The following is a 16,614-nucleotide window of genomic DNA, read 5'->3' as shown; positions in this document are numbered from 1 at the left end:
TGTTTTTTGTGTGGTTTTGGTTGAGGTCGAGGTGTTGTTCAGTAGGTTGTGTGCAGTGGCAGGTTTGAGCGTGGACTGCTGAAGCTTCTGATCACTCGGCTATGACTTAGCATGAACTGCGAGGATGATTTATCTTTGTTTGGAAGCGTGACAGAGGTTCGTTTGTTTTCGTTCGAGTTCCCGAGAGGAGCATAAGTGACGATGGCTGCTGTGCACTGCTCGATTCATGGACTGCAAGGCCAAGTTAGTATTTTGGCCAGTAGGTGATCACTGTAACTCACCGATTCGATCAATCTCGGAACCTTGGACAATAACTTTCTGTGGTATTGTGTGCCCAAGTTGGGTTATAACAAAACTGTCGTCTGGGTGTTCTGCACAGTGCGAGGCAGACCGGCAGTGATTCACTGTCGAAGCGCCGAGGTTTGATAAGGGACTCGATGTTTATCAGGTTGGTTTCATGGCCATGGCTGTTCAGATTTGTGCGTGGAGAATTCACAGACAGGCAAGTAGGCAATAGAGGTAACAGAACATACGAGATCAATTTCTGGCTAGGTAGTAAGAAAAGCTTACAATCTAATGGTAGCTATGATACAGGCTAAAAAGACAGGCTAGAAAGACATAGGAAATTCCCTAGGCGAAGGAAGCGCCTTAGGCGACAATAGACTCGCTGTCGATACATCTGGCTCCGTCGTTCCAGCTTGACACGGGTCCCGCCGCGAGGAACTTGGGAGTTCCGATGGTGGGGGCAATGGGGAACTTGTAGATGTTGCCGCTGGTGTTTTCGGATCCGTACAAGTTTCCGTCGGCGGCCGCGTACAGGGCACCCCAGACGTTGTTGCCTGTGATGTTGCCGAATGCCTTGAGGGTCTGCCAGGTGTAGCTTGTGCGGCTGAACCGGGTCAAGGTTGACGATGTGGATGTGTACTGGATGGCATACATGTAGTCACCGCCTCCAGGGACGAAGGCCCAATCGGCCATACCATCATCGTGAGTTGCCGTTCCACTCAGGATGATCTTGCCATAGGTAGAAGAGCCGGGGTAGAGATCGATGGCCCACCAAGGTCGACCAGCATCAGAGAACCAGTAGCGACCTTGGTTGTCGATATCACCCATGATGACGTTGCGGTTGGAGACACGGGCAGAGAGTAGGGTCCAGCCACCGTCTGCGCCAATTCGGATGAGCTGAGAGCCCGTGTCGTCCATGACCATGCCGTAGATGTAATCGTCGTAACGGTTGTAACCGATACCGTTGATCCAACCACCGGGGCCGATGCCTGACTTGATAAGGGTGGTCTTTCCGGTGGTAATCTCAACACGGTACAGAGAAGTCTTCTGGAAGAGGTATCCGTAGACATCGCAGTCGAATCGAACGGTAGCCGCTGCAGCACTGCTAGTAGTCGTAGTAGTAGTTGTAGTAGACCTCGAGGTTGTGGTCGAGGTAGTAGAACGAGAGGAGGTTGATGACGTTGAAGAAGAGGATGAACTAGTGGAGGTTGACGTTGAATGAGATGTTGTGGTTGATGAGCTCGTGGTTGGTGCACGAGATGTGGTAGACGTAGTAGAAGAAGTGGTCGAGGAACTCGTGGTTGGTGCACGAGATGTGGTGGTAGACGTAGTAGAAGATGTAGTTGTAGAGCTCGTGGTCGTAGGCGCACGAGATGTGGTACTAGGAGACAAAGAAGATGAGGAAGACGCCGCATCATGATGCGACGTTGTGCTCGTGGACGTAGTCGTGACAGCCACCCTGGCTCTTGGAGTCTCGATGAGAATGGTGCCGGGATCATCTTCAGATCCGGGCGGGATGTAGGTAGTGAATGGACCGGTGAGCGTTTCGTCACCTTCGGTAGTGATCGTGATGTTGTGGTGGGGTGGTGTCTCGACGATGATTGTGCCGGGGTCTCCAGCGCGTCCAGGAGGTGAGTAGGTAGTGTAGCGGCCTGTGAGGGTGCTAGGTCCAGCAACGGTAGTAGTCACATTGCGCTCAGGAGGCATCTCCACGATAATTGTACCGGGATCTCCTCTGTTCGCAGGCGGCGAGTAAGTAGTATAAGGTTCCGTAATGGTCTCAACTTCGGTTGTGATAGTGACGTTATGGTCAGGGGGCAATTCGACGATGACGGTTCCGGGGTCTCCTCGGTTGGCTGGAGGCGAATAAGTTGTATAAGGTGCGGTGATGGTATCAACAACCGTCGTGATAGTGACGTTGCGGTCTGGCGGCATCTCCACGATAATGGTACCTGGGTCACCTCTGTTGGCCGGAGGCGAGTAAGCCGTATACGGCGCTGTAATCGTGTCGACCTCGGTTGTGATGGTGACGTTATGGTCCGGCGGCAATTCGACGATAATAGTACCAGGGTCGCCTCGGTTGGCTGGAGGCGAGTAAGTGGTATATGGCGCTGTAATCGTGTCGACCTGGGTTGTGATCGTAACATTGTGGTCCGGCGGTAACTCAACAATGACAGTTCCAGGATCGCCACGGTTGGCGGGCGATGCGTATGTCGTGTATGCCTGGGTGATTGTCTCGATGACAGTTGTGACGGTCACGTTGCGGTCAGGGGGAAGCTCAACAATGACAGTTCCGGGATCACCACGGTTGGCGGGTGCCGAGTAGGTGGTGTATGGCTCTGTGATTGTGTCGACCTCCTTCGTGATAGTCACATTGCGATCCGGTGGTAGCTCGATAATGATAGTGCCTGGATCGCCTCGGTTCGCGGGTGGTGAGTACGTGGTGTAGGGCTCCGTGATAGTTTCGACCTCCGCTGTGATGGTCACGTTGTGATCAGGAGGAAGCTCAACGATGACGGTGCCTGGGTCGCCAGCAGCTCCAGGGGAGAATAGGTCGTGTAAGGAGCCGTGATCGTGCTAACTACCTCGGTGATTGTAACGTTGCGATCGGGAGGAAGCTCGATGATGATCGTGCCTGGGTCGCCGGGGGAAGCAGGGGGCGAATAGGTTGTGTAGGCGGCCGTGATGGTGCTCACGTACTCGGTTGTGGTCACGTTCCTGTCAGGTGGCAGCTCGATAATGATGGTGCCAGGATCGCCAGCAGCACCTGGGGGCGAATACGTTGTGTAGGGAGCGGTGATAGTGCTCACGTACTCAGTTGTCGTGACGTTCCTATCAGGAGGCAACTCGATGATAATGGTACCGGGGTCGCCAGCAGCGCCAGGAGGAGAATAGGTCGTGTAAGGAGCAGTAATGGTGCTCACATATTCGGTTGTTGTGACGTTTCTCTCGGGGGGTAGTTCGATGATAACGGTACCAGGATCTCCGGCGGCGCCTGGAGGTGAATAAGTCGTGTAAGGAGCAGTGATAGTGCTGATGTACTCGGTTGTTGTCACGTTGCGCTCAGGAGGAAGCTCAATAACAACCGTGTTGGGATCACCTTGAACCGCGGCACGAGAATAGGTAGTGTAAGGAGCAGTTCTCGAGCTGACGTACTCGGTGACGGTGACGTTGTGGTCTGGCGGAAGCTCGATGATAACAGTACCGGGATCACCCCTAGCACCAGCTGGCGAGTAGGTGGTGTAAGGTCTTGTGATGGTGCTGACCACCTCGGTGATGGTGACGTTGCTGGCGCTAGGCTCCTCCAAGGTGGTAGTCTCCTCAGTAGTCGTGGTCTCGTCAACAGTGGTTGGATCGTTTCCAGCGACTCTGACAAGAGGAGTCTCGATGATGATGGTACCGGGATCACCTCGTGTGGCAGGAGGCTCGTAAGTTGTGAACATATCGGTAGCTGCGCTAGGGCGAGCACGAGTAATGGTGACATTGCGAGACTCCTCGGCAGTGGTGGGCTCATCAGATTTAGTGGGATCGGCCACTCTATCCTCGGGAACATCAATGAAGATGGTGCCTGGATCATCTGCTGAAGCCGGTGGTGAATAGGTTGTCCAAGAGGTAGGTCCAGATCGTGTAACCGTCACGTTGTAGTCAGGAGTCTCAATGATGATAGTGCCGGGATCACCAGCAGAACCTGGCGGCGAGTAGGTGGTAAACCGTGTAGTAACCGATGAAGGACCGGCCCGAGTGATGGTGACATTGTAGTCCGGGGTCTCGACAATGACGGTTCCGGGGTCGCCAGGGGTTCCGGGAGGCGAGTAAGTCGTAAACGGCGTCGTGACCGAAGGGGGAGCGGCCCTGGTAATCGTGACGTTGTAATCCGGAGTCTCGACGATAACCGTGCCGGGATCGCCTGGGGTAGCTGGAGGCGAATAGGTAGTAAACGGAGTCGTGATAGAGGCAGGGGCAGCTCTGGTGATGGTGACATTGTAATCGCCGTTGGGAGTCTCGACGACGACTGTGCCGGGATCGCCAGGCGTTCCAGGGGGGTTATAAGTAGTAAATGGAGTAGTGATAGAAGCTGGAGCTTCTCTAGTGATAGTGACGTTATAGTCAGGCGTCTCGACAATAATGGTGCCTGGATCACCCTTGGATGCGGGTGGCGAGTAGGTAGTGAAGAGAGTAGTGACTGACTGAGGAGCAGCCCTGGTTATGGTGATGTTATAGTCGCCGTTGGGGGTCTCGACAATGACAGTACCGGGATCACCGGGTGTTCCAGGTGGGTTGTAGGTGGTGAAAGGAGTAGTGATGGAAGCGGGTGCCTCCCTAGTGATAGTGACGTTGTAATCAGGGGTTTCAACGATAACCGTGCCTGGGTCACCGGGGTTGGCCGGTGGTGAATAGGTAGTGAATGTGGTTGTGATAGACTCAGGAGCGGCTCTAGTGATGGTAACATTGTAATCTGGCGTCTCGATGATGATGGTGCCAGGGTCGGTTTCTTGAGCCGGCGGCTCGTAAGTGGTGAAAGGAGTGGTGACGCCGGGAGGTCCAGCCCGGGTGATGGTGACGTTGCCGTGTTGAGCCAATGTCTGATCCAGATAGACACTGGTGTGGACGAGGACAGTTCCAGGCTCGGTGCCGGATGGGGGAATGATGATGGTGTTGGTCTCCACGCCGGTGGTCTCGGGGTCGCCGGAAGTAGTATCGTTCTTTGTGAGTGTAGACGGATCACCGGGAATAGTGATAGTCTCGAATCTCGTGACATAATCTGAGGTTGACTCGGACGTAGACTCAGCAGTGTCTGTGACTGGCGTGTAGATGACATGAGTTCCCGGTTGGCCATCAGTGGGAGGGATAATGTGAGTGATATTGTCAGTAACACCGGGATACTCAGTGTTGGGCTCAACCACAGTGATATGGTCGTGCTTGTCATCAGGAGTGATGGTGAGAGCATCAGGGTTGCTGGTGGTGCCATCGTCAGTCGAGGCTGGCTCCGTAATGGGCTCAGTAGTAGAAGCTGTCGGGGCCGTTGGCGTGTTGATGGTAGCAGCCTCAGTGGAAGTGGTTTCGGGCTCGGGTGTAGTTGTGGTTGGCCGGACCGCAAGGCGTGCTCGAGGAGTGTCGATGATAATAGTTCCAGGGTCACCGGCCGATCGAGGAGGCGAGTATGTAGTGTGAGGCTCCGTGAGCTCCTCAGGACCTTCTTCAATGACAGTGACATTGCGCTCGGCAGGAGTCTCAATGATGACGGTGCCTGGGTCACCGGGTGAGCCAGGAGGAGAGTATGTGGTGTAAGGCTCAGTGAGAGTGCTGGGGCCAGCTGTGTAGACAGTCACATTACGACCGGGATCTTCGCTCGTGGTGGCTGGAGCAGGAGCCGGAGTCTCAATAATGACGGTACCGGGTTCCCCAGGGCCGCTGGGAGGCTCGTAAGAAGTGATGGGCGAGTCGATTGTGCCAGGGCCAGGGTACTGTCGGATGACGGTAACATTGCGGCTATTATCAGAAGGAGGAATCGTGATCGCAGGAGGCTCAGTCGTAGTCTCGGGAGACTCAGTCTGAGGTGCCAAGGTCTCGATGATGACAGTGCCCGGCTCACCGTTGGTGGGAGCGATCGTTGTGACGGTGATGGGCTCAGAGTAGGAAGCTGTTCCAGTGTATGGCCTGTAAACTGTGACATACGAATCGCTCTGAGTCTGGGGCACCTGGGTCTCGATGATGACGGTACCAGGGTCGCCGTTGGTGGGAGCGATAGTGGTGACAGTGACCGGAGCGGTGATTGTGTCAGAACCAGTGTAAGGCCTGTAGATGGTCACGTAGGTAGGCTCAGGAGCGGCTGTGGTCGGGGCAGCCTCAGTGGTGGCATCTGGAGTCTCGATAATGACCGTGCCAGGTTGGCCATTTGCAGGAGCAATAGTCGTAACCGTGACGGGCGCAGTGATGCGATCAGGGCCAGTGTGAGCACGGAAGACGGTCACATAAGAATCATCTCCAGCAGGGACAGTCACGGGGGCGTTTGCAGTGGGAGTCTCCGTGCTAGGCGTCTCAATGATGACTGTGCCTGGGTCGGTGCCAGTTGGAGGAATAGTGGTGACGGTGATCGGGGCCGTGATGGGCTCAGCGCCAGTATAAGGCCGAGTGATTGTAATGTACGAAGGCTCGGGATCAGATGTAGTGATCGGTGGTGCTTGACCTGGGGTTTCGATAATAACGGTTCCAGGATCTGTTCCTTGAGGAGGAATGGTTGTGACCGTGGTCGGGGCAGTAATGATTTCGACACCACTGTAAGGCCTGTATATCGTGATGTATGAAGGCTCAAACTCCGAAGTCGTCTGAGCCTCTGGGGTCTCGATAATAACGGTGCCAGGGTCAGTGCCAGTGGGAGGGATAGTCGTTACAGTGATGGGGCCAGTGATAGGATCAAGGCCACGGTACGGCTGAGTGATTGTGATGTACGAAGGATCAAACTCGGTCGTGGACTGGGCCTCTGGAGTCTCAATGATGACAGTACCGGGATCAGTGCCTGCTGGTGGAATCGTTGTGACCGTGATAGGACCAGTAATGGGATCAATGCCGCGGTAGGCTCGAGTAATCGTAATGTACGAGGGATCAAACTCAGTCGTGGTCTGGGCTTCTGGGGTCTCAATAATGACTGTGCCGGGATCGGTACCAGTGGGAGGTATAGTCGTGACGGTAATGGGACCCGTGATAGGATTGACACCACTGTAGGGCCTGGTGATTGTGATGTATGAGGGCTCTGCGGTGGTGATTGGAGGAGCTTGCCCGGGGGTCTCAATAATAACCGTTCCGGGTTCGGTTCCTTGGGGTTCGATGGTTGTGACCGTAACCGGTGCAGTAATCTGGCCGGGACCCGGATAAGGTCTGTAGACTGTGACGTAAGAGGGTTCAGGTGCGGGCTCCGAGGTCGTGATCGGTGGTGCTTCGCCTGGGGTCTCGATGATGACTGTGCCAGCCTCGGTTCCTTGAGGTTCGATCGTCGTAACGGTGATCGGAGCAGTGATCTGACCGGGACCTGGATATGGTGTGTATATCGTAATGTACGTAGGCTGGGCTTCGGAAGTGGTAATCGGAGGAGCCTGGCCGGGGGTTTCGATGATAACTGTGCCGGGCTCCGTTCCTGAAGGCTCGATGGTTGTAACCGTAACTGGCGCCGTAATCTCGCCGGGGCCAGGATAAGGCCTATAGACAGTAACATAGGAAGGCTCAGGGGCAGGCTCCGAAGTCGTGATCGGGGGAGCCTGACCAGGAGTCTCAATGATGACGGTACCAGGTTGATCTCCTTGCGGCTCGATAGTTGTGACGGTAACTGGCGCCGTGATTTCTCCAGGTCCAGGATACGGCCTGTACACAGTCACATACGAGGGCTCTGGAGCAGGCTCCGAGGTGGTGATAGGCGGAGCCTGACCGGGAGTCTCGATGATAACCGTACCGGGCTGATCGCCTTGGGGCTCAATAGTCGTGACGGTGACGGGGGCAGTAATTTGGCCGGGTCCTGGGTAGGGTCGATAGACCGTAATGTACGAGGGCTCGGCAGAAGTGGTTGGCTGAGGAACAGGGGTCTCAATGATGACTGTTCCTGGCTGGTCTCCCTGAGGCGGGATCGTCGTAACCGTGATCGAGTTTGTGATGGGGTCAACACCAGTGTAAGCCCTCCAGATGGTGATGTAAGAAGGCTCGGCTGTTGTGACTGGCGATGCCTGGCCCGGAGTCTCGATAATGACTGTACCGGGTTGATCGCCTTGAGGCTCAATAGTCGTAACAGTGACTGGCGCAGTGATCACGTCAGGGCCAGAGTGAGGCCTATAGACAGTGATGTACGAAGGCTCGCGAGAAGTAGTCGGCTCTGGACCAGGGGTCTCGATGACAACGGTTCCGGGTTCGTCACCCTGAGGGGGGATGGTGGTCACTGTGATAGGTCCAGTGATGGGCTCGGCTCCAGTGTAGAGTGTGTAGACTGTCACATAGGAGGCGGGAGCTGCTGTCACAGGAGCTGCCTGGCCGGGCGTCTCAATGATGACGGTACCAGGTTGATCTCCTTGGGGTTCAATCGTAGTAACCGTGACAGGAGCAGTGATTTCGCCAGGACCGGGATAAGGCCTAAAGACCGTGATATAAGAAGGCTCGGGCGTAGCAGTAACAGGAGGTGCTTCGCCAGGTGTCTCGATGATCACAGTGCCGGGTTGATCACCTTGAGGTTCGATAGTGGTAACCGTGAAAGGTACAGTAATGATACCAGGGCCAGGATAAGGTCGGAAGACTGTGATGTAGGTTGGCGGAGGAGTGGTCGTTGGCGCCTCAGTGGTCTCTGCTGCAGGAGCTGCAGTCACTGGGGGCGCTTGACCGGGTGTCTCGATAATCACAGTGCCGGGTTCGTCTCCCTGAGGTTCAATAGTTGTGACCGTGACCGGAGCAGTGATCTCTCCAGGACCTGGGTAAGGCCTATACACGGTGACGTATGAAGGCTCAGGTGTAGCCGTGATCGGGGGCGCCTGGCCGGGTGTCTCAATGATGACGGTGCCGGGTTGGTCGCCTTGGGGCTCAATGGTCGTGACAGTGACGGGGCTGGTGATCATAGGGGTTCCAGTATACGGTCTGAAGACCGTGATGTACGATGGCGCAGCAGAAGTGGCGACCGGGACCGGAGTCTCGATAACCACAGTGCCGGGCTGATCGCCGTCAGGAGGAATCGTCGTGACAGTGACGGGACCAGTGATGGGGTCGACTCCGGTGTAAGCCCTGTAAACGGTGACATAAGAAGGCTCGGGGCTAGCGGTAACGGGAGGAGCTTGGCCAGGGGTCTCAACAATGACCGTACCAGGCTGATCGCCTTGAGGATCGATGGTTGTGACTGTGGTAGGCTCAGTAATGGGAGGGGTTCCTGTGTATGGCCTATAGATCGTGATCCAAGAAGGCTCAGGGGTGGCAGTGATCGGCGGCGCCTGTCCGGGAGTTTCAATGATAACTGTTCCGGGCTGGTCACCCTGGGGGTCGATGGTCGTGACGGTTGTGGGCTCAGAGATCATGGGGGTCCCAGTGTATGGTCTGAAGATGGTGATCCAAGATGGAGCAGGGCTGCTCGTAACTGGAGCGGGAGTCTCAATGATGATCGTGCCGGGCTCGTCACCCTGAGGGTCAATCGTGGTAACCGTAGTAGACTCAGTGATCATGGGGGTTCCGGTATAGGCCCTGAAGATGGTAATCCAAGAGGGCTCGGGGCGAGTGGTCACAGGAGGTGCCTGACCAGGAGTCTCGATAATCACAGTTCCAGGCTGTCCATCCGATGGTGCAATGGTGGTGACAGTCACTGGCTCTGTGATAACATCTGGACCCTCGTGAGGTCGGTAAACTGTAACATAGTAGTCAGCTTGAGAGGAGGTTGTTGGCACAGCCACCCTCTGAATCGGAGTCTCGATGATAATGGTTCCGGGCCCGTCATCTGTAGGGTCAATAGTCGTAATCGTAACTTCACCCGTGATCTCATCCGCCCCGGTGTGAGGGCGGTAGACAGTGAGATAAGACGCGCCAGGGCGAGAGGTGGTCAAAGGTGGGGCCGGAGCCGGAGTGGGCTCGGGGTCGGTGGGGGTCTCGATGATGACTGTACCGGGTTGATCTCCGGAAGGAGGAATCGTAGTAACTGTGATCGGCGCGGTGATGACGTCGGGTCCAGTGTGCGGCCTATAGACAGTTATGTAAGTAGCACCAGGCGAAGATACCGTAGTAGGCTCATCAGCCGAAGTTGAGGACTCGACCGGTCCGGGAGTCTCAATGATCACAGTACCAGGCTGATCCCCGGATGGCAGGATAGTGGTAACAGTGACAGGTGCGGTAATCACATCAGGCCCAGTATGGGGTCGATAGACAGTTATGTAAGAAGCACCAGGCGAGGAGACCGTCGAAGGAGCCTCTTGGGTTGAGGTTGGCTGGGCCTCGACGGGAGTCTCGATGATAACTGTTCCCGGCTGATCACCAAAAGGTGGGATTGTGGTGACAGTGACGGGTGCAGTAATCACGTCCACGCCGGTATGAGGGCGATAGACAGTTATATACGAGGCACCAGGCGAAGAAATGGTTGTAGGAGCCGCCTCTGGTGTGCTGGTGGTAGGATCCGGCTGAACTGGGGTCTCGATGATCACAGTACCGGGCTGGCCGCCAGATGGAGCGATCGTCGTGATGGTGATAGGTGCAGTAATCACATCGGCTCCAGTATGAGGTCGGAACACAGTCACATAAGACTCCTCCGGACCAGGAGGAATCGTCACCGTGGGGTTCGGCTCAGGAGATTGAGGCTCAGGGGTCTCAATGATAACCGTGCCTGGCTGGCCATTCGTAGGAGCAATAGTCGTGACGGTGACGGGAGCAGTAATAACGTCAGCTCCAGTGTGAGGTCTGTAAACCGTGACGTAGGTCTCCTGAGGGCCTGGGGAAAGCGTGACTGGCGGAATGTTGACCTTGTTGCCAGTCTGCAGGCCAGGGGTCTCGATAATGATGGTTCCTGGAAGCCCGTTGGTTGGCTCGATGGTGGTGACGGTGATGGGCGCAGTAATCTGATCGGGACCCTCGTGAGGCCTGTAGACCGTGACGTACGAGTTCTCAGGGCCAGGGGGAATAGTGACGGGAGGGTCAGCAGTCGGCGTCGGTGTCAAGGGGACGGGAGTCTGAATGATGATGGTCCCGGGCTGTCCACCAGAGGGCTCGATCGTAGTGACTGTGACAGGGGCCGTGATGACTCCAGGACCAGGATACGGCTGGTAAACCGTCACATACGAATTATCAGGACCAGGAGGGATTGTCACTGGAGGGTTTCCAGAAGACTGAGTCTCAGTAGGAGTCTGAGGCACCAAGGTCTCAATGATGACTGTTCCTGGTTGTCCACCAGAGGGAGGAATGGTAGTGACCGTGATCGGGGCTGTAATGGCACTCGCTCCAGTGTATGGCCGGTAAATGGTGATGTAACCATTCTGATCGGAAACAGTGAGAGTTGCCGACTCCGTTGGCGCGGGCGTCTGCGATACTGGGGTCTCGATGATAACAGTACCTGGCTGTCCACCAGAGGGAGCAATGGTTGTGACCGTAAGAGGCGCGGTGATAACTCCAGGGCCGGGATACGGTCGGTAGACTGTGACATAACCATCGTCTCCCTGAGGAACAGTGACTGGCGGAGATTGAGTCTCAGTGGGGGTCTGGGGAACTGGCGTCTCAATGATGACAGTACCGGGTTGACCACCTGAAGGAGCGATAGTTCCAACAGTGAGAGGAGCCGTGATAGAGCCAGGGCCCGGATAAGGCCTGTAGATGGTAACATAGCCACCCTGATCAGCAGGAATCGTAACTGGCGGAGGAGCAGTCGTCGTCTCAGGCTGAGTGGGATCCACGGGAGCTGGGGTCTCAATGATCACAGTACCAGGCTGACCTCCCGAAGGAAGGATGGTAGTGACAGTAATCGGTGCCGTAATGGGAGAACCAGTGTGAGGTCGATAAACCGTCACATACCCATCCTGACCCTGAGGAATAGTAACAGCCGCGTTGCTAGTGGTCTGAGCCTCAGTCGGCTCAACAACAGCCGGAGTCTCGATAATCACTGTGCCGGGCTGCCCGCCTGAGGGGGCGATCGTAGTGACCGTAATTGGCGCAGTGATAGGAGCTCCGGTGTGAGGTCGGTAGATGGTGATGTAGTTATCATCGTCAGCTGGGATCGTGACTGGAGGCCTGCTGGTTGGCTGGAACTTGGTAAAGACAACTGGAGTGGGAGTCTCGATAATGATGGTTCCAGGCTGACCGTTTGCGGGAGGCTGCGTCATGGTGATGGGATGGTCAATGTTACCAGGACCTGGGTAAGGTCGGTAGATGGTGACATATGGCCGATCCGAAGCAGTCGGGACGGTGAGCGTTCCGCCAGGAGTCTCGGTCGTCGAAGGAGCTGCCAACACGGGAGTCTCAATGATGACGGTGCCAGGCTGCCCATTGGAAGGCTGCTGGGTGTATGTGATGGGCGCAGTAATGGTGCCAGGACCTGGGTAAGGTCTGTAGATGGTCACGTAGGAACCACTAGGACCAGGAGGGATAGTGATAGGCCCAGCCGACGTCTGTGGCACAGTTGGGGTCGGAGTCTGCGTAGGAGGAGCAGGAGTCTCGATAAAGATAGTACCGGGTTGACCATTGGCAGGAGGCTGGGTCAGAGTGATGGGCGTAGTGATGGTTCCCGGACCTGGATAAGGTCGGTAGACAGTCACGTAGAAGTCCGAAGGGCTCGAACTCTGAGGAACTGGCGTCTCGATGAGAACAGTACCAGGCTGTCCATTCGCAGGAGGCTGAGTGATGGTGATGGGCTGAGAAATCGTACCAGGGCCAGGGAAAGGCGTGTAGATGGTAACCCATCGCTCAGGATCGGTAACAGTAGCCGGACCACTCTGCTGAGGCTGAGTCGGGTCGGGAACTGGGGTCTCAATGAGAACAGTTCCGGGCTGTCCTCCTTGAGGAGGAGTGATGATGGTGATAGGCGACGAGATCTTGCCAGGTCCTGGGTAAGGCGTGTAGATCGTCACGTAACCATCCGAGCCAGACACAGTGGTCGCGGGCTCTGGCGTTTCGACCGGGCCCTGGGTGGGGGTCTGTGGCACAGGCGTCTCAATCAGAACCGTTCCAGGTTGACCATCCCGAGGGGGAGTGACGATGGTAATAGGAGTATCAATCGTTCCAGGGCCGGGATACGGGGTGTAGATGGTGATGTATCCATCTGAACCAGAGACGGTGGTCGGCTGCTGAGCTGAGCTCTGAGTCTGAGCCCACTTGACCGGCGGGGGAGTCTCTATGTAGATGGTGCTGCCATCCGTGATGGTGATGGGAGCCGTGATAGGATCACCCGTGTGCGGACGGAAGACAGTGACAAGACCGCCGAAGAGGTGGGGGCCACGGTGACCTCGGGCGCCGGAGTCTCAATGATGATAGTTCCGGGCTGGCCATTGGCAGGAGGCTGGGTGATGGTGATCGGCTCAGTAATCGGCGATCCCTCGTGAGGTCGGTAGATTGTCACGTAGGGCCTATCAGAAGCAGTCGGGATAGTGATGGGCTCAGTGCCGGCCGGGGTGTTGAACCTGGTCGCTGGAGTCTCAATGATGATGGTACCCGGCTGTCCATTCGCAGGAGTCTGAGTAATGGTAATAGGCGCAGTGATGGGATCACCAGTGTGAGGCTGGTAGATGGTGATATAAGGGTTATCACGACTAGGAGGGATCGTGAGCTCGCCATTACCAGAATCACCAGGCTGAGAAGTGTGAACAGATCCATCAGGTCCGGTCTGGACTCCGGGCGAAGTCTGGGCGCCAGAGGGAGTCTGGGCAGTTGGAGTCTGCTGGACCTTGGTAACGGGAGTCTCAATGATGATGGTACCGGGCTGGTCTCCATCTGGGGTCTGAGTGATGGTAATAGCAGACGTGATCGGATCACCAGGATGCGGCCGAACAATGGTCGCCCATGGGCTATCACCACCAGCAGGAATGGTGATGGTCTCCTGACCCGGCTGGGGAGTAGACGGAGCAGGAGTCTCGATGACGACTGTACCAGGCTGACCTCCCGAAGGCGCAATAGTGAGAGTAATAGGCTCGGTGATGGGATCACCAACGTGGGGTCGGAAGATGGTCGTAGGAGAGTCTGGGCCACTCGGGATGGTGATGGGCTCATCAGGAGATCGAACTCTGGTCTGAGGGCTATTCGGGCTCGGGGTCTCGATGATGATCGTGCCGGGTTGCCCAGGTGCTCCAGTGATTGTGATGGTAGTAGGGACCGTGATGGGATCACCGGTGTGCTCCCTCACAATCGTGGTAGTGGAGCCGCCAGGGCCAGGAGCGATCGTAATCGGCGAACCTTGAGTCGGAGCCGGCGCGTTGGGAGTCTCAATAATGATGGTTCCCTTCTCACCTCCGCTAGGCTGAATCGTGATCGTGGTAGGCACCGTAATCGTGTTAGTTCCGTCATGTCCCTGAACAATCGTGACGAACGGGCTGTTGGGGTCTGATGGAAGAGTGACGACGACGTTCCTCTGCCCAGTTGGCAGCTCATTACCGGGCTGAGCAAACTTGTTACCAGGATCAATGATTCCAGTATCACCACTATCAGGAGTCGGAGTCTCGATAACGATAGTTCCGCCATCTCCACCTGCGGTCGGGGGAATGAGGATGGTAACTGCCGTGGAGATGGGAGTAGGCCCGGTGTGAGGACGGAGTATGGTGGTGAAAGGGCTGTCGGCGCTAGGAGGAATCGTGACTGTTTCGCCAGCACCCTGAGTTCCAGGAGGAACCTGGATGACGACAGTACCCTGACCGCCGCCAGGCGCCGTGATGGTAGTGATTACGGGTCGAGTGATGGAGACGGTACCAGTGTAGGTCTGGATGATGACGACGTTGGAAGTGTCGGCAGATCCTGGCGATCCAGGAGAACCTGCGCCAGGAGCATCTGCGCCAGGAGAGCCGGAGTCTGGAGAGCCAGCGTCAGGCGAACCAGAGTCGGGAGAACCAGCACCAGGAGCTCCTGAATCCGGAGATCCAGAGCCAGGTGAGCCAGCATCAGGAGAGCCAGCATCGGGTGCACCAGGAGATCCAGGTGTAGCCGTGTTTGGTGTCTCAGGCCAAGGAGTCTGAATGATGACAGTTCCAGGGTTCGTTCCTGAAGCAGAAATAGTAATCGTTCTGGGTGGCAGAGTCGTAGGTCCAGGGAATGCCTGAATGACAGTGAACATGGGATCCTCCAACGAAGGAGGGATCGTCAGAGCGCCGGACTGCCCAGGTGTGAAGGCCGAATAAAGCGTGCTAGCAAGCTCGACAATGACTGTACCGGCTCGCGTTCCGTCTGGCTCGGCAATCGTAGTGACAACATTGATGATAGTTCGCGTCCCTGTGTACGCCTTGATGATTCTCTCGTAAGGATAGTCGGTGGAGGGCGGGATCGTAATGGTGGGTGGCTGCTGAACCACGGCTGTGTTGGGAGAAGCTCCGCCAGGGGCGGACTGGTCATGAGGAAAAGCAGTAGCGGGAAAGGCGTCATCGTTGTCGTTGAGTGTACCATGACCTCCGCTTAGGGTTGTCTCGGCATGGGGAATTAGAGATACAGCAAAGATGGAACCTCGGATCTGTGTTGCGAGGTCTGGGATATCGAGTGAAGGAATGTCGTTGTTGTTATCGTCTTGTGCCTTGATGGCGGTAAGGAGTGTAGAGGCAAGAAGCCCCCGTGACAACCACATCTTGCCAATAAAGACAAGTATCTGAGGTTACACGAAGATTCGAGATCAATACTGTGCAAAGTATGAGGAACTTGGACTGCTCAACGTTCCCTCCGCGGCTTATAAACACCAGGCACAGGAACACGATCATCCCCAGAGCTCCCATCTTGTGGCTTCATCGGGGCATCCGCCCGTCTGCTTTCGTCGCGTTTAGAGTTCTCAATAGTCTGCGGAGAGCTCATCGCCCAAAAGAGTCCTGTTCTCGCCCATAGTCCGCATTCCCTGCCCTGGGGCTCCCACGAGGTTCTCGACGAACTTGGAATGTCGTCATTGAGCTAGGAGCTTTGACTTGGCCAGGAAGGCGATCGTGCCTTGCCTCCTCTCAGGGCGACATTCTTCGGCCCTAGTTGGGACCTGCATAATGTGAGCCGTGATTGGGTCGTGTCGAGGACGCTTGTGTCTAAACAGCAACTCACCAGGGACTGGAACGCGCCGATCCGATCGACCAAGGGATCGTCCTGGTGGGCTAGACTATGGTTTTGTCTAGCTACTCTTTTTGCGTTTGTCTCAATCGAAAGCGTGTCAAGCCACATCAGCCACCCATTGTCCACGGCCATAGCCCCATGGAGAAGGACGGATATGACTCGAGCTGGTCAGGGACCATCCGCAATCTAGACTGTCTTGCACCTCCACCCAGATCGACGTTTAAAGTTGTCTCTCCTTAAAGTTCTAATCTGGTCCTGAATGCCAAGCTCGAGATGACTAGCCATTTGCGTCTTACCCGGTCCTCCCGATGAGATCCGAATGCCCTCATTCGCTGCGCAGAGCAGGCGTGATGCAGCTTGGCGCGAGCGAGTGGCCAGGATTCAAGGCCAGGTACAGCTCTGTAAACCATATCTGTATGATCGCTTCAACGAGGCTGATTGATAGATTCCTCGGTTATTGTTGGCATCAGACTACCAACCCGGTTTGTCTGCTGGGAGTACCTGATCACGGGATTATCTGCAACGGAGCTATCCATCTCATGACGCTGAGAATCGTTGATCTCACTGTTTTTGGGAAAGACAGTTGACACAGGAACGCGATCATCGTCTTACTGGCTT

At 55.9% G+C, this 16,614-nt stretch overlaps 1 protein-coding gene across 1 annotated transcript; it reads right to left on the bottom strand.

Annotated features, from left to right (window-relative positions):
• Window positions 1-648: 648 nt before the first annotated feature.
• MRS44_006070 (uncharacterized protein) lies at window positions 649-15,532 on the bottom strand (the record flags this gene model as incomplete). The annotated part of the gene is made up of 3 exons (XM_065621628.1): window positions 649-2,790; window positions 2,871-13,119; window positions 13,185-15,532. The coding sequence occupies 3 exons, from the start codon at window positions 15,530-15,532 to the stop codon at window positions 649-651; spliced, it is 14,739 nt and encodes a 4,912-aa protein (XP_065477700.1).
• Window positions 15,533-16,614: the final 1,082 nt, after the last annotated feature.

The sequence above is a fragment of the Fusarium solani genome (genome assembly GCF_023522795.1).
Source record: "Fusarium solani strain SB1 chromosome Unknown bctg00000003_1, whole genome shotgun sequence".
Taxonomy (NCBI): domain Eukaryota; kingdom Fungi; phylum Ascomycota; class Sordariomycetes; order Hypocreales; family Nectriaceae; genus Fusarium; species Fusarium solani.
Note: the sequence above shows the minus strand (reverse complement) of the source record. Positions and strands in the feature narration are given on the sequence as shown.